We start from the raw sequence: 23,366 nt of genomic DNA on the forward strand, positions 1-23,366 counted from the left end.
TTAATATAGGATAAGAATTATATATACAACTAGGCTTATAGGGCGCTTTGCGCCCATCTTCTATTTCAACTTTTAATTGTGGCTTTGTCTGTGAGTATCTTCTCTTTGTATTTAAAACAAAAACAAAACAAAAAGTTTGCGGATTTTTAATTATTTTTCGCGCATTTTTAAAATTTAACAAAACTAAAAACTTTTAAACACAAATTTTTTAAATTTTGATCATTCATAAACCTTTATTGGGGTCACGTGAGGTCCCACACAAAATTTGGGCCCGATCGATTGACGTTTATTGGATACAAACAAACAGACAGACAAGCTAAATTTATATATAGACCAGGCTTTTAGGGCGCTTCGCGCCCATCTTCTATTTCAACTTTTAATTGTGGCTTTATTTGTGAGTATCTTCTCTTTCTAAACTATATAAAAAAAAGTTTGCGGATTTCATAATACTTTTTCGCGCATTTTTAAAATTTGACAGAAATAAAAACTTTTTATCACAAATTTTTAAAATTTTGATCATTCATAAACCTTCCCTGGGGTCACGTGAAGTTCCACACAAAATTTGGGCCCGATCGGTTCAACCGTTTTGACGTTTATTGGATGCAAATCAACAGAAAGACAAGCCAAATTTATATATAGATCTATTCATCTTTTCAGAATCAAAGTAACTAAAAAGTTATACAGAGGAAGACAGTTATTTCAATTCTATTTATATTTTCAATTATATACCCTATAAATAAAATGCACGTGATAACATTATATTGATAATACACCAGAAAAAATGTATGAGAATAAAACTTCTCCATCTACTCCAACCCCCTCTATTGGATCCTTGACGTCATTGACCTCCTCTAAGAACACAATGATGTCGTCGAAGACCTCCTCCATGACATCTCTGGCCCAACCGAACCCTTTGAGCCCAAGGAAAAAACTTCAAAGAATCATAGTTTTACACGATCTGAATCCTACCCTTGCCTTTGTACTGAGACCTGCCCTTGCCTTTGTACTTAATCCTTCTCTTGTAATCAACCTATTCTAAAGTACTGAATCCTTCTCTTGTAATCAACCTATTCTAAAGTACTGAATCCTTCTCTTGTGATCTACCTATTCTAAAGTATTGAATCCTTCTCTTGTTATCAACCTATTCTAAACTAATTCAATTCTCATCCTTGGCGAGTAACCCTATGTACAGTCTTTCAATTCTCATCCTTGGTGAGTAACCCTGTACAGTCTTTTAATTCTTATCCTTGGTGAGTAACCCTTTACAGTATTTTAATTCTCATCCTTGGCGAATAACCCGGTACAGTCCTTTAATTCTCATTCTTGGTGAATAACCCAGTACAGTCTTTTAATTCTCATTCTTGGTAAGTAAAGCTGTACAGTCTTTTAATTCTCATTCTTGGTAAGTAACCCTGTACGATCAAATAATTCTCATTCTTGGTGAGTAACCCTGTACAGTCTTCAACTCTTATCCTTGGTGAGTAGCCCTGTACAGTCCTTTAATTTTCATTCTTGGTGAGTAACCCTGTACATTCTTTTAATTCTCATCCTTAATGAGTAACCCTGTACATTTGTTCAATTCTTATCCTTGGTGAGTAACCCTATGTACAGTCAATCAATTCTTATTCAGTTTACAGTTATCACAAATAAAAAAAGCGTTTTGAATCTAAAACCTTTTTATGCTTATAAAAAAATCATTCATTAAATTTTCTGGTTGCAATGATAATTTAAGTGCTATAAGTATGCACACTGTCAAGGGTTGAAGCTGGATTAAAAAATTTAGGCAGGATTTTTAAGTACAACAATCACAAATCAATTCAATCTAAAAAAAACAATGGTACAATGGCATACCAAAGGCGTATATTCCGGTGTCCGAGGCAATGAAACCAACAATATTTAAGCCGCGGCTAAAATTTAAGCCGCCGCTAAAATTCTTAAAATTCGGCCTCTGTATGGTCCCATCATGTTTAAAGATTAAAAGATATTGCTTTTTTGCTACAAACTCAAACTTTCAATTCTCTATATCTATGCATCCTGATGGTTTAAACTTATATAATTTGATCTAACAGAATTCTTAGTTTGAAGAAGGTGTATGACTTTTAGTTGCAAAGATATAAGTTTGAGAAAATCATAGTTAGTTGCAAATACTCAATTCCTTTAAAAAATTTATATTTTTATGAACGATAATTTTACATACGGGACTATGATTATTTAAAGTCAGCCGGGACAATAAAGTGATTGAGGGACAATAAAGTCTAAAATTATAATTCTCTAAACTTCTCATGAGCTTATTGAAGTTTTGACTTATATAATAGAGTTCTAACCCCGCAGAAAAAGGAGAAGAAGTTTGCTTGGCTTACAAGGTATCTACTTGATAAAAACTTTTTGGTGATAAAATTTAAATTAAAAAATACTCTTTCTTTTAGATCTGAAGAAGAAGAAGAACTAGGAAAGTATAAATGTGAAAAATATTTAATATTCGTTTATATCTTCTATTTGAGAAATTTGAATGAATGACCTAATGAATTATAAATCCACTTTAACTGGAAATAAATATTAATTCTTTTTGATTTTCTGCAATTGTAACTTCTACAGGGTACCGCAAACAAATTTGTCTATTTTTATAAAGAAAGACTTTAAAAAGAGGGGTCGGTTACATTTGAATCCACTCTCTATTAAAGCAGTGCGAGACGATAGCTTTTTAAAATCTCTTTCAGTTCAGACTCTAACTTTTTAGCCCTTTAAACCTGATATCCCTTGATATTTAATCTTAGAATTTGGCCAGATCAAATAGTTTAAAATAAGAAAGGTTTACACCTTCAGGTTGCAGAGATAAACCATTCTAACAAAGATAATAGATTATATATATTAGAGTGGAATTTATAAAATCCCACGGTATGAATTTTGTCAGTCCCTTTCAGCCGGAAAAGGGAGTTCAAAGTGTAAAAATCATGTAAATGTTCACAAATTATATGCAGTAGAGTACATTAATACAGTATGCTTCCTATACTATCCATTTCATTTCGAATTTTTAAAGCTTTTAAATAAACTTTATAAAATGAATTATGTGAATAAAAAACATCATTTGATTTATAGCTATAACGGAAAATCATCGTTTGTAAAGTGAATGGCATAGAGTCTATGTGAAATGATCATTGGTCAATTATGAAACAAGTCTATTTCATAATTTGGTTTTCTTTTAATATAAATTTTAGATTTTCTATAAAATGATGTTCCAGGGCCCAAAAGGTTATATAGCACAAATATGTGAAGTACACCTGCAGTATGGGAACAGTACAACAAAATGGCCGTTTTACACTTTTTTCTAGTAAATTCCACTCTAGTATATGTTCTATTCTCTTTACATTCTAATCTTAGATTTTGAGGCGAGTTATCAGTTGAATTTGTTATTTCTTTCAATTAAAAATATTAGTAAGCGTTTGAATTAAAAGTTAAAACAAATTTGCTTTAAAACTTTAGATATTCTGACAGAAAATATTCTGATGGAGAGCACCGTAGAGCATAGGTTAAAATCTTAATTAAAATATTTAAAAGTATGTTTATTGCAACGGCTCGTTTACTTTAATATTGAAACGATTTTTAAAACATTGTAAATCTTTAATAAAAATATCCGATCAAAGTTGTGCCAACAAAACCCTAGAATAAAATTCAATCTGATTTTAATGTTTGGATTGGGTTGGGACATGCCCCCTTTTTATTTCTTCCAAAAGAAAATAAACCTTTTACATTAACTAATTATTGACGGATAAATTCTCGGTCCCTCCACGTGGATTTAACGGTTCTGTCAATATTCCAGAAAGCTGTGACTTTCGATCACAATTTTGCTATTAAACATAATTTTTTAGCCTTTTTCATTAAATACTTTTTTGCCGACAAATACATTTAGAATGAAAAGACTAAGACAAACAAAACCGTAAGTTTAAAGATTATTTGATTATAGACCAAAGCGCGTAAGATTTCAAATAGAAGAAACCGAATGCTTCTAACTCTGTTTAGTCCAGGGTGGATTCTATAAGCCGGAACAATTTAATTGTTTGGTTTCGTAAAAGCTCAAAATTCCTAAAAGTCGATTTGAACTTAATTCAATTACTTCTTTTGCAAAACTTTCTTACGGGAAGTTTAACAATTTCTTTCATGGGACTGTAAGAGTAAATTCAAGTGACCCTATATTCCAAGTTGATCAAGTTTAAGTTAGATACTAAGTTTTAAAAATATAAAAAAAACTGATTAATTACAATTGTGGTATATCTACACAAAAGTGACTTGCGCATTTCTACTGCAGAAAAACACAAAGGAATTATCAGAACTAAAGAACCTAGAAAAACGGCAATATCTTAAGAAATATTGATCAGATAAAGGTTTTTAAGCTTCCGTTGGTAATCGGGCATTGACAACTTCTCCGCCGTAAAGCAAAATAGGCAAGTTTAACAGAATTTTGCATAGAACTCTGAAAGTTAATCACTTTAGCTCCTGATCGCGGTACCATAAAAGTTATATCTGGTGATTCTAAATTGATATAAAACTGTGTCAAATTTATACGAAAATTCATATATATACAATTTTGGATAGAAATAGTAGGTTTAAACAGATTATATTTCATATTTAAATATGCAACCAATATGAAAACGAAGATATCCCAGAGAAGCCTAATTGTAACTTAGGTTTTCTCTGATAATTATTTCATAATTTTTATTTTCATTTTTAATAGATATAATTGATAATTTTATTTATAAGTCCGTATTACGTCACCAGAATTCCCACCAATGAGAGTGCAGTAAAGTGGTCAAGTGGCTCTGTATCACGTGACCAGTATACTGCACTGCAGTCTTAACATCTGATGAATGGATATCTATGATGCATGAACGGTCACTTTAAATTATGCTTACAGTTCCTTTAAAGCATGATTTGATTAAAATGTTGTATCTTAGGGTAGAGTTAGGTGAAGATGATATAAATATTCAAGTTGGAGAGAAACAAGAACATCTAGATCTAAGGTCGACAATATTATTCCAATTATATATCTCAACTTAAAGGTACTCTGTAATAAACGTAACATTAAGTGCCCATGGATGATATTGCCTTATTTTAATATTTTTAAAAATAGAAATCGACAATTTATACTTGTAATAAATCTAGGTCCCGAGATTACTCTACTCAAAGTCTAATTATAGTCCCACTGACTCTATCTCTAGCCAAAACTCAAGGCTCTCAATCTCTAGCCAAAACTCAAGGCTCTGTATACGTCCGTATAACACAAAGTTTCATGTAGTACTAATTTATTTTTTACAGGTAAATCAAATTGACCGGATTGGCCGGTCAGGGTCAACATTGAAATAGATAAGATATATTAATAACATGGATAATAAAGATCGAACTAATCATTACAACAGAAAATGCTACATACTTTCCTTATTGAATACATGTTTAAAGGGTACCACTGTGAATTGGAAATCAAACTCTTTAAATGGAGGGTCACATAAAATTATAGATAAACAACACAATTCAACAAACATATGACTTTAAAACTAAACTACAGGGTTACCCACAAAGCATGAGACTTCAGAAACAACTCTACGGAATATATATCTTATATTCATGGTTCTCTCTGCAGCTGTAAACTTGATTCTTACTTTGGAAAATCATTGGTATAAACAGTTTGTTTTTAATCTTCCTGACAGAAACAATCTCAAGGAATAATAATTGTCTTAAATCAATTTTAAAAAGTGAATATTTGCAAATTATCTTTTTTCCATCTCATCATCTGAGTTTCTTTCCCTTTTGTCCATTTGACAGCCCAATTTTTTTTAAACAATCTTTTATGTTTGTTTATTTTCTTGTGGTTTTTAACATTTTTTTATCGATTTTGATGGTTATTATATCGTTAAAATTGACGAGGGTCAACCCAGACCTAAATATGTTTTCAATAAATTTGGAACTAACATCTAAGTTTTTTACTTTACAGAGGTTTGGTCCATCACCATCACCGAATTTTAAAACTTCTCTTTGTTTACTTGTAAACTTGTAATTTGAAAAAATGCTTGTTAGAAACTTAGATCGAAATGTTGTCTTTATTGTATTTATATAAACGCAGACCACTGTAGATAAATAGTATGTAAATATGTAGATACCATCGTACATGAGAATATTGTTTGAAATTAAATAAAAAAAAACATAGAGAAGCTTCTAACTAGATATTGATAAATGATCATGTTTAGAAGTATAAATGATCATGTTTAGAAGTATAAATGATCATGTTTAGATGTATAAATGATCCTGGTGTATCAGAATTGATCAAAATCCTGATCAATTGGATAAGCGCAGAGTTCAGTGATCAAAGAGTTCAAATCACTGATCTGGGAAAAGACCTCAGAGATGGACAGGTCGTCTTTTTAACCTTTTTAAAAAAATAGTGATTATCTTAAAATAGCATTGCAATTTTTTAAGTAGGAAGCTACGTTTGTACACTGTGAATCTTGGAAGCTGAAAAGTTATTATTCTCGCACCGACTTTTTTTTTTTAATCGCTTACACGAATAAATTTTTTTTCGGTGACAATTTAAAATTCCAAAATAATGTCGTTAATTAAAGGCTTTATGGTTTGGTAAAATTTACAGCTTTTTGTTCGGATATTTTTAGTCAGTATAATATTTTTTCCATGTTTTAGGTCTATGCCTTGATTTATGAGAAAATACTTGGATTAAAGAAGCTTGATCTACCCTGGGGAGAATATGTGCAGTCTAGGAACACAAACTCTAAATATATATAGACGACCTTCTTTCAATAACATTTGGTGTTCAATTATAGATGGTTAAATTGTTGTGTTTGATTAGAAATATTTAGTAGTTAAAATATATTTTGGTTAAATTTATTTGGTTTGGTTAAATCTATTTGTTTTGAATTTTGATTGAATATTTGGTTTGGTTCTTTGTAAAGGGAAAGACAAGAGAAAAACCTAGAGTTCATTATAGAAAATATGAACAGGTAAAAATACAAATATCTCTTTTTTTAACAAAGAAATTATAAATTTAACAATAAATTGTTTAAATAATAAATGTTTATGACAATTTTGCAAAAACAATTGTGAAAATGAATATTTAATAAGTTGGCAAAGTTGAATAAAAAAACCACAGAAACCTCGCAAATTCAGTTTTCAGGAACCAAAGTACAATTGTTTTCTATTGTTGGGAAGCTTAACGTTTTGAGAAAAACAATTAAGATTTTATATTTCAGAGAACTTGGTCTGACTGATGTTCAGGTAATGCGGGAACAAAGCACAGGGTGTCCACCCAAATTTGACAATTGGTGAATAGTTTAAAATGTCTTCTTCCATAATATGTCAAGTTGTTTGATACTAATGAGAGTAGATAACAATGTTGGATGGGAGGAGTTATCTTACATTAACATTTATTTCAAAGTAAAATATATTTGTATAAAAGTTTTTCTTTTGGCAATATACAGCTGGTGTCCCTAGAAATAGTTTTGAATGTCGTCTTTCATACACTGTATTAGATATTAAAGACGGTTTGCACTTTATTTCGTTTAAAAAATCTTTTGCTCAAATATATTTTACTCTGAAATCAATTTTACTATAATACGACTCCTATATACTATTTTTATAACTGTCTTTGGTATTAAACAACTTATCGAATTATGGAAGGAGACATTCTTAAACTATTTACTAACTGTCATGTTTCGTGAGACACCCTGTATTTTGAAGAAGGTTTAAAGGTTACAACATGTGAAGATTTTAACATTATAGCCATGCATGCATGTTTGCTCGGCCAAAGATTCAAAATTATAACACAATTATAATTTGAGGGGCGGGGGGGGGGGGGGTTTTTGAATGAAGGAATAGTTACCATTTCGCCAATTTTTAGTATAATTAATATTTAAAATTACGATTTGCTTAACAGATTCAGATTTTTAAAATATACATCTTATCAAAGAATTTGTTAAAGATAAAATGGAAAACATCATTACTGTCCTGTGGAGAAATGCTGAATATTCTAAGGAAAATAAAATAAAAACATTTTATAGTCTAATTTTCTATACCCTTGAACTTAGCAATCTGATTGTGTAAACCTTTGATATTTCAAACTTTGAATCTTTAAATGATTAATTGATTGATAGCATAATCCATAATGTGAAACATCAATTTTTTTCGATGCCAATGCAACGGTTTTATTCAATGAATTTGAGTTAGTTCGCTGAACTACAGTCTGGACATAGACAAACCCTGAATGAACGTCTCTAGACCTAGCTAAAATTCATTAAATCCGGTCCTAAATAACTGTTTTCCCCGTAGTTTAACTTTTTTTTAAAAGGATTCCAGATTTCTGTGCCCACTGACAATATGAAGAATAAAAATCTTTCTGAATATAAGATATAAAATTTATTTGTTTGTCAACAGATTGTTGATTAAAATAAATCGGTTCTGCCATACCAACAACAGGGAAATATATAAAATTTACAATTTTTAAAAAATTTTATATTTTTTTCTTTTTTTAAAAATTTTATTCACAATGCAAAAAAAACGCGAAAAAAATAAAGTTTATTATAATCGAAATTATTTACAATGTCTAATTTCTAATGTCATTTCTGTATTTTTTTCGTCCATACAAATTCGGAAATTTGCAACATTCAACTCGGATAGTAAAATGATCAATTTAATTCCAAACAAATCATTCAGATGTTACAAACTATAGTCATTGATTATTATTCGATGCATTCGTATAAAGTTAATGTTTCATAATACTTTTGATTTTTTTCTAAAATGATATTTCGCTGGCGCTGGATTTTCGAACATTCCTGGAAAATATGAAAATGCCGTCTTCATTATCAAAAATCCTCGAAACAGAAGTAAAAAATAAAAAATATTATGAAATATCAACTATATATACGTCGAAAAATAATCGATGACTTTAGGTTGTAATATCTGAATGAGTTATTTGAAATTAAATTGGTTATTTTACGATCCGAGTTAAATGTTGCAACTTTTTGATTTTGTATGGACGCTACGTTCTTCATAATAAGTCGTTATTAACAATTTTCTCCTTATTGACGCAACAAATAGAAGTAAGATATTAGTAGCAATCAAAAGCCGTAACACTATACCCCCTTTCATTTTTCGCGAACACTCCCTTTAAAGTCCTTTAAATCAGTCTTGGTTTTAGGCTCTGTACAATGCAGTACGTGTACAGTGTACAATACATTTATAATATTGCATTACTGAAGACCGGCACCAGAACTACCCAGAGTAATTAAAGTCAATATACTAAAGTAAGTTTATTATTTATAAGTAGAAATACACATTATTGTTTTAGACTTTTTTATTACATTGTTAAATGGTTATTTTGTCAGGGTACAAATAAAAACATTAGGAAAAATATTGATTGTTAAAGAACAAAAACTTCTTCACCTTTGTAAGCCTCTTTAGAGTTTAAAAAAACTTAAATAATTGTATAAACTATGCCAATATCATTACTTAAGGACATCGTTAAATGGTCAGCTTTTAAACATTCAAAGTTTTTACAATTTCAAGAGAATCTGTAAGAAAAAATCCTTTTTCAAAACTGTTTGATGAGCTTGCTTTTATTTTTTACCAAATATATCAAACCAAAAAATTATAATAAAAACTATTTGTAAAATCATTAAATTTTTTTTTATCAATTTTTTATTTTTTACCAGCATGAGGGAAAAAGTTTAGCATATTGTAATAAAAGCAAAGTGATCGAGAATGCAAGTTTGCAATGTGATGAATAACTCACATTCAATAAAAATAAACCTTAAATGTTTAAAAATTTAGCTCAAAGCGTTACTCATCCTTACATCAATCTTGGGGTGCAAAGTATTAAAGTTTCTTTAGTAAGCTCATTATAACTAGATTAAAAAAGCTGGAAACTGGAGTTCGCTGTGAAAGAAGAGTAGAAAATATTATGGGACAGGAGTCAGAAATAGGTGATCATAGAAAATATTTTTATGAGAACAGTCAGAAATATATATTAGAGTGGAATTTAATAGAAAATAGTGTAAAACGGCCATTTTGTTGTACTGTTTCCATACTGCAGGTGTACTTCACATATTGTGCTATATAACCTTTTGGGCCCTGGAACACCATTTTACAGAAAATCTAACATTAATATTAAAAAAAACCAAATTATGAAATAGGCTGTTTTCATAATTGACCAATGATCATTTCACATAGACTCTATGCCTTTCACTTTACAAACGATGGTTTTCCGTTATAACTATAAATCAAATGATGTTTTTTATTTACCTAATTCATTTTATAAAGTTTATATTTAACAGCTTAAAAAAATTTGAAATAGAAATGGATAGTATAGGGAGCAATACTGTATTAATGTACTCTACTGCATAGAATTTGTGAACATTTACATGATTTGTACACTTTGAACTCCCTTCAGACTAAAAGGGACTGAAAAAATTCATACCGAGGAATTGTCTAAATTCCCCTCTAATATATATTCTATTCTCTTTGGAAATAGGTGATCATAGAAAATATTTGTATGAGAAGAGTCAGAAAAAGATGAAACTGTAGCAGCAATAACACGAGTCTAAATGAAAGTTGAAAATGAGCATTATAAGGAAAATCCGTCTCAATGCTGTCATGATTTTTAAATTATCAAAGAGCAGTATGTTTTATTTTCTAATTTGTTTATATTTTACCTTATCAAAAAATCATGTTTGTACGTAAGTACGTAAATGCATGAAATTGACATTGTTACAGTGATAACCAGAAATCTCTGGAATAGGAAGTCGACTTTTAAACTAAAATTAGGTCTTTAAATAGTCTGATGAGCATGAGACACAGCAATTGTGCATTGTAAACAGACCCATTTCAGTTAAAAAGTGAAATAATAACTTACTGGCAACGCTATTTACTTTTTAACAACATCAAATGCACTTCAATATTGCTTAAATGTCGTCTTCCTATTCTACAGTTTTCTGGTTATCACTGTATGAATTCTTGTAATTGTCTCAAAACCAGGATATATATTTCAAAAACGCGACATGAGCTCGGCTTGGATTTAAAAGATAACAATTTGCATACTTGGCCCCTTTATAACACTAAGTGTTACGAATGGGCCAAGTGTTAGTTGTGAAACTAATTCCCCCTGTATTTAGAATAAACCATATATTTGTACTTGTTCTTACTGTCTAAAAAAAAAACCGGTTAATTTTTAGGGAAAAGAGACGGATTTGATACCTTATTCGATCATTTCCCAGATAAACTGTTCCAAGTACAAAGCTCACTACTCACCTTTGTCAACAGGTAAATTTTCATATTATTTAAAGGGACTGGTCTCAAATCTTGTTTAAAATCCTTCATCAAGGTGCATGAGTTTATAAATCGAAATAAAAAACTAAATATTTTTATTTTCCGTGTTTTACAGGTTAATGTTGGATTACATATTATATATTGGATATATCACAGTGTTAATAAACGGAAATTACATTTATGTTGTGGCGGCGTAGTGGCGGAAGACAAGACTTTTGAGGAGTTTTGAACCTAAGATCTAGACGCGGCAAGATGAGCAACTTCCGGCCACGTCACCTATCTATCTGTTTAATATTTTACATTTCTATAAATTTAAGTATATAAATTTAGTAATAAAGTAATTATTTAAACCAGGCGTTTGTCAAACTGAGCGTAGCTAAATTGGTGACCCCTAGTTCGAAACTATAGGCATATAGACTGTTTTCCGTGCCATTATAGACTGTTTTTTATAGCTACACGCTCATCAAGTGATCGAAATGCCTAAGGACAGTGATAACGTCCAAGCTCTAGCTGAACCCAGCTCGCTGGATTTATTAAACTCTGTTTCAGTGAAAGTTCCAGCCTTTTGGCCAGATTCTGCGGAGGCCTGGTTCGTGCAGGTGGAGGCTCAGTTCGCCCTCAAGGGAGTAACCGCCAGTTCCACCAAGTTCTATTATTGCGTATCTTCGTTCAACCAGGAGACAGCGAACCAAGTTCTGGATCTCATCAAGAATCCTCCGTCCTCAGACCCCTACGAAGCCTTGAAGAACCGTTTATTGAGATTGTTTGCTCTCGACAATTATCAAAGGTATGAAGCAATCTCTAACCTTCCTCTCTCCGGCGACATGAAACCTTCAAAGCTTATGTCGAATATGCTCGCCCTGCTTCCTCTTGGTCACAAACCGTGCTTCTTTCTCCGTGGAGCTTTTCTGAAGAGGTTGCCCGCCGACGTCCGAGCTCACCTGCTGAGGGACGATTTTTCGGATCCTATAGCTTTAGCCTTGAAAGCAGACGAGATTTATCAGAGCAGAGTTTCCTCTTCAACTGTCTACATGGTTTCCGGCGCCTCGGAGGATGTTGTCAACGCCGTGAGATCCTCACCTACAAACCGCTCAGGTCGTTCAGCAACTCCTCACTCCAGCAGCCGGGATAACAGATCATTGTCTCCGTCTCTGTGTTACTACCATCGTACCTGGGGAACTAAGGCTAAGAAGTGTAGAGCTCCTTGTTCCTGGTCGGGAAACTAGTTGACCGGCAGGAGGATGTTCGTACCCTTCCTGCCGGGCCTTCAACCTCATCTCCTCTCATCTATCTGCAGGATTCTCTATTTCTATAAATTTAAGTATATAAATTTAGTAATAAAGTAATTATTTAAACCAGGCGTTTGTCAAACTGAGCGTAGCTAAAATGTATTATATGTTAAAATAAAAAGTATTTTACTTCTTCTATAATTGTTGAAATTGTACAGCGATGACAACATTTTTCAATCAACTCATGAGATTAGACTTTATCATATTTCTTGCTGCATATAAATGACGACATTAGTCAAGTAACTCAGCGGATCAAACATTTATATATTCGTCATGCAAATAATTCTAAGTTAATCGCTCATTAGGACAAAGGAATTGAGTTTTTGCCACAAATCCCAATTTTAAAATACATAAATCTCAACAACCAGATGATGCATACCTTTCATATTTCAAACTTACATTGCTTGATCCACCAGAATTCATAGTTTGAAATATCTGTGGTCTATACAACATTTGGTTTTAAAGAAATTAGGATGTAAAAATCCGAGTTAATGATTACAATTCAAAATTGCTTGATTTAAAATGTCATTTACTTTACAAATTCTAAATTTAAATTTTAGATTGCTAAACCCGGCGTTAGACTTTTTGTTGTTTTGTTGTTTTGTTGTTTTATTGCTTTGTTGTTTTTTTGTTTTGTTGTTTTGTTGTTTTGTTGTTTTTTTGTTTTGTTGTTTTGTTGTTTTATTGTTTTATTGTTTTATTGTTTTGTTGTTTTGTTGTTTTGTTGTTTTGTTGTTTTGTTGTTTTGTTGTTTTGTTGTTTTGTTGTTTTGTTGTTTTGTTGTTTTGTTGTTTTGTTGTCAAATTTAGAAATATCAGTCTTTTGCTTGCTAAGCTTGCTTTAATGTCTTGTACTGCAGAATTCCACGAGCCAAAGTTGTTTCAGAATAATAGAAAAATTTGATTTCTTAAAATACCTTTCTATTAGAGGACTGTCGTGGTAACTTTAAGTGACTTCCCACTTATTGAAAAAACACATGATTCGTAGTTTTGCCCTTTAAACCTTGTCTTAACAGAACAAACTATCTTTAAACTTTGTCTAGACAAAACAAACTATCTTTAAACCTTGTCTGAACAAAACAAACTATCTGTAAACCTTGTTTGAACAAAACAAACTATCTTTAAACCTTATCTGAACAAAACAAACTATCTTTAAACCTTGTCTGAACAAAACAAACTATCTTTAAACCTTGTCTGAAAACCAATAGAAAGTTGACAGAATTTTAAATTCTGATTACTTTACAAATTTGACTTTCAAAAAACCGAAAGCAATGAAACCGAATTACTAAATTTTTAGGATAAATAATGAAGATATCTTCCCCATTGTTACTTAATTAAAATGTAATAAGTCATAATTTAAAAGTATAGTTTGTTCTTGTCAAGGTTGTATGATAAGATTTCTTACTCCGCTTCAATGCACGGAAAATAGAATCTAGATAGAATCTAGATAGAATCGGAAATAGATAGAATCTAGATAGAATCTAGATAGAATCTAGATAGAATCTAGATAGATCTAGATAGAATCTAGATAGAACCTTATTATATAACCTTGGTCATTGTAGACATCTCGCCAGTGTTGGGTTGGGTGTAGGCTCTCTACAGGAGCTGGCTGACGGATACAAGCTTTGTATTCTTCTTGGATATCTTCAGGTCAGTGAGCACTGTTCAAAACCTAAATAGGTTCAGGTTCTAAATAGGTCAGTGTTCATGTCCTAAATAGGTCAGTGTTCAGGTCGTAAATAGGTCAGTGTTCAGGTCATAAATAGGCCAGTGTTCAGGTTCCAAATAGGTCAGTGTTCAGGTCCTAAATAGGTCAGTGTTCAGGTCCTAAATAGGCCAGTGTTCAGGTTCCAAATAGGTCAGTGTTCATGTCCTAAATAGGTCAGTGTTCAGGTCGTAAATAGGTCAGTGTTCAGATCCTAAATAGGTCAGTGTTCAGGCCCTAAATAGGTCAGTGTACAGGTCCTAAATAGGTCAGTGTTCAGATCCTAAATAGGTCAGTGTTCAGGTCCTAAATAGGTCAGTGTTCAGGTTCTAAATAGGTCAGTGTTCAGAACCTTAATAGGTCAGTGTTCAGGTCCTAAATAGTTCAGTGTTCAGGTCCTAAATAGGTCAGTGTTCAGATCCTAAATAAGCCAGTGTTCAGAACCTAAATAGGTCAGTGTTCAGGTCCTAAATAGGTCAGTGTTCAGAACCTAAATAGGTCAGTGTTCAGATCCTAAATAGTTCAGTGTTCAGAACCTAAATAGGCCGGTGTTCAGGTTCTAAATAGGTCAGTGTACAGAACCTAAATAGGTCAGTGTTCATGTCGTAAATAGGTCAGTGTTCAGGTTCTGAATAGGTCAGTGTTCAGAACCTAAATAGGTCAGTGTTCAGGTCCTAAATAGGACAGTGTTCAGGTCATAAATAGGTCAGTGAGCAGGTCCTAAATAGGTCAGTGTACAGGTCCTAAATAGGCCAGTGTTCAGGTCCTGAAGAGGTCAGTGTTCAGAACCTTAATAAGTCAGTGTTCAGGTCCTGAATAGGTCAGTTTTCAGAACCTAAATAGGTCAGAGAGCAGGTTATTAGTCAGTGTTCAGGTCTTAAATAGGTCAGTGTTTAGGTCCTCAATAGGGTGTTGGGACATTTCAGAGAAAGACATTTCATAGAAAGGATATTTCAGAGACAGAAATTTCTACGATCTCTCTAGTTTTACTTCACAAATTATTCATTTTTTGGTTTTAAACAGATAACATATATCAATTCTTGATATCTTGTTATATGCATCTCAAAATGATTTACATAGATTCAGCCTGCTTTCAAACAGTCTCATCAATTTTTAAGACAAGGTCGACTTTGAAGTGTTGCAATGCCTAGGGCTTAGATTTTACTGCTCTAACTTACTTACTTATGCTTTACATTTATATTTTAGTACTATTAACACATTTTCTATAATTGTGACACATAAAACCTTAAACTGTCAATAAAAGAATGTTTTATGTCCTTGAAATTACCTGTCCATGATAAATCTGCTCTGTCTATGAAACATTCTATCTCTATGATTTTTATATCTATATAATGTACATCTTTGAATTGTTTTTCTATGAAATGTCCCATCACCCTAAATATGTCAGTGATCAGGTCCTAAACAGGTCAGTGATCAGGTCCTAAACAGGTCAGTGAGCAGGTCCTAAATAGGTCAGTGAGCAGTTCCTAAATAGGTCAGTGATCAGGTCCTAAACAGGTCAGTGAGCAGGTCCTAAATAGGTCAGTGAGCAGGTCCTAAATAGGTCAGTGATCAGGTCCTAAACAGGTCAGTGAGCAGGTCCTAAACAGGTCAGTGATCAGGTCCTAAACAGGTCGGTGATCAGGTCCTAAATAGGTCAGTGATCAGGTCCTAAAAAAGTCAGTGATCAGGTCCTAAATAGGTCTATAACAACATTATTTTGTATGCAAAATGTTTAGGGTTTTTTTATTCCACTGTATGAATTCCATCAGAAGCCAGGTATCCCATTTTATAAAATTTTGCACAAAGAAGTCAGGATTGACAATTTAATTTTCACTGCTATATTATTATAAGAAATTTGAAGTTTTTAAATATAAACCACCAAAAATAATGTAGATGTTAAAAACTAATTTTTCTCTTTAATTTAGCAACAAAGGATGAAATGATTGAGAATGTAGAACTAGCGTACAGACTAATCAAGGTATAATCTTAAATACATTAATAATAGGACTAGAGTACAGACTAATCAAGTTATTATCTTAAATACATCAATAATAGGACTAGCGTACAGACTAATCAAGGTGTAATCTTAAATACATCAATAATAGGACTAGCGTACAGAATAATCAAGATATTATCCTAAATACATCAATAATAGGACTAGCCTACAGAATAATCAAGGTATAATCTTAAATACATCAATAATAGGACTAGCGTACAGAATAATCAAGATATTATCTTAAATACATCAATAATAGGACTAGCGTACAGAATAATCAAGGTATAATCTTAAATACATCAATAATAGGACTAGCCTACAGACTAATCAAGGTATAATCTTAAATACATCAATAATAGGACTAGCCTACAGAATAATCAAGGTATAATCTTAAATACATCAATAATAGGACTAGCGTACAGACTAATCAAGGCATAATCTTAAATACATCATTAATAGGACTAGCCTACAGACTAATCAAGGTATTATCTTAAATACATCAATAATAGGACTAGCGTACAGAATAATCAAGGTATTATCTTAAATACATCAATAATAGGACTAGCGTACAGACTAATCAAGATATTATCTTAAATACATTAATAATAGGACTAGCCTACAGACTAATCAAGGTATTATCTTAAATACATCAATAATAGGACTAGCTTACAGACTAATCAAGGTATAATCTTAAATACATCAATTCCTTCTCACTTTTATAGGAATTTTTTTCTTCAACTCTCCAAATTTTATCTGTTTACAGTAAATTAGGAAACACGTTTACCCAGAAGGCTTAAAAAACGATTGATTGGTTTAATCTGATATTTCATGTTAAACTTCTTTTTTCAATTTAGTAAACAAGGGGAGTAAAATGCACAAAAAGTTTTTTGCTGGGATTTAAATTATTCCAGTTTGTTTTTAATCAAAATTTTAGTAAATTTCGCACCGAACTTAATAATACAAATTTCAATGACATATTATTATTCTCTAAAATGTTTTCTTCATAAATACATTTGTTAGCATTTACAAGATTACTATTTATATTCCATTTGAAAAAAATTAATATCCCAGCCATGTATTTTCCTGTAATTCGAAAATCTTCTGGGATATTTTTTCTCATAATTGTCCTGGGACATTATGAGATATAATGTCCCAGAAGATTTTCAATTGCAGATTTTAGAGTTTTTTTCTGTTTAAAAAGGAATAAAATTATAAAAGCAACTGCCTAGTGTATAATTTGGGAAATTATATTTTTTCTGGGATTTTTACTTTATTTAATTTTTTTCGGCACTTAAAGGCTTGAATTTTAATCTCAAACAAACTCCGGCAAAAATATAATGTCCCGTATTATAACACAAGATATTATGTACAGATATTATTTTAAAAATCAGATGATAGTATACAAGTTGGGCCCGGTTTCTTGGGTAACCCTGTAACGTATATAAAAAAGATACAACTTGAATTACTAGGTGCATCAACGGTTTAATTTTTTGCAAAGAAATGAGTTTTTTGTCACAAACGCAAATGTTCTAATCTTCTTATCTTTGCAACTTGATGGTGTACACCTTTGATATTTCAAACTTAGAATATTTGATAAAACAGAATTCATAGTTTGAAATATTAAAAGTCAACGTCATCAGGTTGCAAAGATGAAGGAATTTAAACAATCGAGTTCCTTTCTTATATGCTTGCTTTCTTTTCAAAATGCCCTCAACATTTTTAAAGAGCAACTCATTTTCTTCTATCTCAATTCTGCGGACTAATTTTAACCTGTAAGCGTAATTTCAAGTGACCCTCCATGCACAGATGGCAATTTCTGATTCACAACGGTACCCTTAAAAGCTTTGTCTGATCAAGAATGAATGAGATATTCATGTTTTTGTTTCTTTAAATTGTTTATTTTAATTTTTTCGAGTCTTCCACATTTTTGATCAGATTAAAGTTTCAAGGGTGCCGTTGTAAATCGGACATTACCATCTTTGCATGGAGGGTCACTTGAAATTACGCCTCACAGTCCCTTTAAATATATCATCTTATTTAAATGTGTTTCTCACAGTTTTAAATTGTTCATGGAACTCACAATTTGAAGAAAGAAAAAAAAACATTTTCAATTTAAACTTAATCGAAACCGAATTTGATTTAAAATCCTAAACTTTTTTTATTTTTTTTATTAAAGAACTATATTCCTAAATAATCAGTAATCTTCTAAGAACTTTTCTTAAACAATTATGGATTTTTCAAGAACTCTCATTAAAAAATCTGCAATTTTTCTAGAATACTCCAAACAATCATGGACTAAATGACAGTTACTATGGGTTACTTGATAATTTTAATATTTATTAAGATATATATTCCAGGAAGGAGGACTGCCTACTCCAATGAATCGGCCTGGGGAAGTGGTTCAAGCAGATTTAAAAGCAATTTTCAGGCATTATTTTATCACCAAGCTATTTTAATATAATAGAGATATATAGAGTTTACATACCCCCACCCCACCCGTGCTTGCTTTCTTTTACAGGGTTTCAACTGAAACAACATAAACTTCTATAAACAAGGAGATTATACTTGAGAAATGAAAAATGTTTTTAAAATCTACATCTACCTTATTCAGCGTGTATTCAAGTACACCCAAAGACTTTGCTAATTAGCAAGGTCTTTGAGTACACCTATACTCTATTCCTAATAAGTCTATTCTAAATACACAAACTTTGTGTTTGAACATATTTACTGCTGTTTCTCTTTATTTTCAAGCCAATTTTTTTTACAAGTACACTTGCAGATATTTTTTAATGTTTAAGCAATTGCCCATATTTATGAAACTGATTATAAACGTAATTTCTACAATTTACGAATGAATCTATTCGTATTGTACTGAAAAAAAAACTTTAAGCGTTATCAAGCGTTTAAGAATAAGAATAAACTCATCATCCTAAAGGGTGTCGTTGTGAGTTGTACATTCCAATCTCTACAGATGAAGGGTCATTCATGATATAACATGTACAGTGTACAGTGTACATTGTACAGTGTACAGTGTACAGTGCACATTGTACACTGTACCTTATTCTTATTAATTTTCGGGTATTATTTAAGTTCAATTAAGTGTCAGGCATTTTTAATTTTCCAGATGTAAAAAAATTATTTTTTTGATAAAATATTAATTTTAGGATCATCTACTCATTGTTTCTAAAGTATAAATGATTGTGAAATATATTATTATCAATTTCAAGCATATTTTTTTAAACTTGGGAAATCAGTGAGTATGACTTCGAGATCGTTTTTTGAAATGATTTAGTTTACTGTACTGAGAAAGCTCTAATCCGTCTGCTAGAGTTTAGATTTGTTTGTTATTGTTTTGATTGATTTCGAATTGTTCCAAAACAATTACTTAATTACAAACAAAATAAACTTATTCTTGTTTATCTTGCAGAGACATCACAGACATATAATTAAAGCCTTTTACCTCTGTTGTCCTAAAATAAACAGATGTAATCATATTTTGAATTTTGAAGTTAGTTATTATATTATAAGGCTAATTCTTGAACAATCTTGAGCGCGTCATCCATGTTTTATGGGACACCCTGTACGAGACACATATTTTTTATTTTTTAAAGTTTACGCTTAAATTGTATTTCATACATATTACAAAGATAAACCATTTTTAACAATATTTTGGGTTCATAGTTTCCATTTACATTCCTTTTACGTTCAAAATCCAATTACGTATAAGTCAGTAAAACAATAGGTGTGTTTCCTTTAATTCTTACTGCACCAAATTGTTCTTATGTAAATAGTGATAATGTACATAAGGGGGGGGNATTTACTTGTAAACCCAGGAGGAAAATATGAAATATTTACTTGTAAACCCAGGAGGAAAATATGAAATATTTACTTGTAAACCCAGGAGGAAAATATGAAATATTTACTTGTAAACCCAGGAGGAAAATATGAAATATTTACTTGTAAACCCAGGAGGAAAATATGAAATATTTACTTGTAAACCCAGGAGGAAAATATGAAATATTTACTTGTAAACCCAGGAGGAAAATATGAAATATTTACTTGTAAACCCAGGAGGAAAATATGATGACAAGAAAAATTATAATTTTGTATGATCTGTAGTCTATACACAATATTTTAAAAAATTCATAACTTTTGTTAAATTTAAAATTAAAAAAGAATAGATATTTTAGAAAATCTGTAAACTCATTGACCAATTTGCCTCAAATTTATATTAGAACCAAGGGAAGTTCTAAGCTTGGTTTTAGAATTCGAAGTTGAGAGGGTTGTGAACTTGAGACTTCTATAGAGAAAGCGCAATTTCCAGAGCTGAAAACTTTAGAATCGCTTAATCTGAATATCCACTGTGGAAACTTTTACTTTTCTGTTTAATTCTTTCTTTTTGGATATCCCATTCCCTATTTTGTAGTAAAGTTACGTTTGATTACAAATAAAGATACGGTGCTATATCGATTGGACTAATATCCGATTGAACAACGTTCAATTGTATTGAAGTATCGGCTTTTAGAGCTTTTAACAAAATAAAAATTCATGACATGAACTCTTAAAAAAAAGATATTCAACACGTGGGCCCTCGATAGTCTGTCCCAGCCGCAGTGCTCGGCCCACAAATTGAATTAAAGTTAGTGTTGAAATAAATATTAATCCATGGTGAACGCCAAGAAAATTCTCTGAAAAAAAAGGCTTAGGAAGCCAGAAAATTGAGACTTTTTTACAGGAGTTGTTTTTTCCATAAACTGTTTTATTTGACTTTCTTACATAGATCCGAATTGTATGTGCAGCTTACTTAATACAATGTAAATTTTTTGTTTCTGTTCATCATTTAGGTTCATTTATTATTCTACAGTTAACATGTATTATGTATTGACTATATCTTTCTACATAAACAATTCTATTTTTGTTTGTAGCTAGGCAGCCTTGAATTGATTCGTTCGACGTTTACTATTAGAAAAGAAAGCTTCTCTAAATCTGTTTTCAAAATATTCTATTCAAATTCCTTTCTCGTATTTCAATATGAAAAATGTTCGGAGATAAAGATTTAACTCCCAAATCTATCCAAACAATTTTATTTCATAGAAATTGAGTTTTTGCCACAAACTCAAATCTTCTGATCCCAATATCTTTTCAACCTGATGGTGCAAACCTTTGATATTTCAAACTTAGCTTATTTTATCTTCAAGTATTAATAGTTTGAAATATCTAAGGTCTACGACACTGGGTTACAAAGATATAGAGATTAGAAAATCAGAGTTTGTGGCAAAAACTCAAATCCTTTACTCAGAAATACCTGTGCTACTAGAGCAAGAATAACATTTTGTTGAATTTTGAACTCATGACTCACTTGCAAAGAATTTCAGACTTTAGTGTAGAATGAATAGCATAAAAATATTCCGTATTAATCTGCAATTTGGAAAAAAAATTAAAATGTTGAATTAAACTTTATTTTCAGAAACTTTGAACAAGTATAAGTAAATAAATATATAATATATAGAAACGCATACATCAAAATAAATCTAAGCATTACTATATTATATTTATGTTTGAATATTATATATAACATTAATTTTATCGTTAATAATATAAAAAATATTCTTGCATCTAAAAATATTAAAATTCTAAATTTCCTGCACAGTAAAATTCTCCCATTTAAATATCTATCCCTGTTTTTAATCACAGCTTCAAAATTTATGATTTCAAATATTTTGTAACGTTTTAAAAAATGAGCTTTACAAAATTTGAATTTTTTATTAGATTTTAAATCTGTTAAAAACGCTAAAAGTGATAACTAATGATCGCTTAAATCTTGGAAATGTAGCAAATTAAATAATGCAAGTAGCATATTTTCTTATTTGTTTCCTTTTACATTAAAACCGTTAGATACTTCTTATTTTTTCAATAATGTTCAATTTTCTATAGCAGAGAAGAGGATTCAGTTCCTTGGACTCATTAAAGGGACTGTAAGTAACTCTACGTTGTAACATGGCAATGCTCGATTCACAACGGTACCCTTAAAAGCTTTGTCTGATCAAGCATGAGTTGGATATCAATTCTCTATAAAACTGAATTTTTACTGCAGGTAAAAATTTAGAAATTATCAGAATTAAACGCTTTTAAACTATAGAAACGACAAAACCTTCCACATTATTGATCAGATAACGGTTTCAAGGGTACAGTTGTGAATTCGTGCATTGTCATCTTTACATGGAGGGTCCCTTGAAATGACGTTCACTGTCCCTTTAATCAAAAATTGGGGGAAATATATTTCTACGTGTTTAAATAAAGATTCAGCCGCCGCTACTTACAATCTCGAACTCTATAAAGAAAACTGAAATTAGATTTCATTAGGAGACATTTCCTTACTTAACAAATGTATATAGTTTTAATAAGAACACAGCCTTTTTAAACTCGGGCTCGGTGGATACATCTCAACGACATCAACAATTTGGCTTAAACAAATCTTTACAAATGACAAAATCACATAAAAACTGATAAAAATATTAAAGGATTTGAAGCTAAGTATTTTAGCGGTTTTATATCTTAAACTCACAATTTTTTACCATTCATAACAGTTTATTAGATAAACTGAAGAAAATAATATCAGTCGTTAGATATTTTTATCAACATCTAACAGTTTGTTATTACAATTGTTGAATTTGGGCCGGTGTTTTTACTGTTAAAGTGGGGTGTCCATCAAAATACATTTGAAGAGTTTGAATAGTTTTTTAATATCCATTATCGGAGACTTGGTACAGACATTTTAATTTAAGAAAGGTGTAGAGGGCAGAGACCGCGATCTAGAAGAGATTTACTGGTTTTTAAAATTAGACTTAGCAATAATATAAAACTTAAAGACTTGGTTACTATTTTAGCCTCAATGGCAGTTAACTCTTGACACAAAGGAATTGAGTCTTTGCCACTAACTCTGATTTTCTTATCCCTATATCTACTTAACCCAATGTCGTAGACCTTATATATTTCAAACTATGATTTCTCTTATATCAAATAATCTAAGTTTGAAATATTAAAAGTTTACACAA

At 31.0% G+C, this 23,366-nt stretch overlaps 1 protein-coding gene across 1 annotated transcript; it reads left to right on the top strand.

Moving 5' to 3' along the window:
• Positions 1–662: 662 nt before the first annotated feature.
• On the top strand, positions 663–19,537 carry LOC111706481 (alpha-parvin). Its single transcript, XM_023479365.1, has 19 exons — positions 663–924; positions 2,316–2,363; positions 2,427–2,449; positions 3,481–3,526; positions 4,950–5,015; positions 6,281–6,401; positions 6,685–6,761; positions 6,954–7,001; positions 7,251–7,275; positions 7,979–8,031; positions 8,431–8,472; positions 9,255–9,299; positions 9,904–9,977; positions 11,226–11,313; positions 14,170–14,257; positions 16,052–16,091; positions 16,241–16,293; positions 18,669–18,739; positions 19,476–19,537. The coding sequence occupies exons 1-19, from the start codon at positions 782–784 to the stop codon at positions 19,507–19,509; spliced, it is 1,185 nt and encodes a 394-aa protein (XP_023335133.1). The 5' UTR covers positions 663–781; the 3' UTR covers positions 19,510–19,537.
• Positions 19,538–23,366: the final 3,829 nt, after the last annotated feature.

This window comes from Eurytemora carolleeae, unplaced genomic scaffold (genome assembly GCF_000591075.1).
Source record: "Eurytemora carolleeae unplaced genomic scaffold, Eaff_2.0 scaffold714, whole genome shotgun sequence".
Taxonomy (NCBI): domain Eukaryota; kingdom Metazoa; phylum Arthropoda; class Copepoda; order Calanoida; family Temoridae; genus Eurytemora; species Eurytemora carolleeae.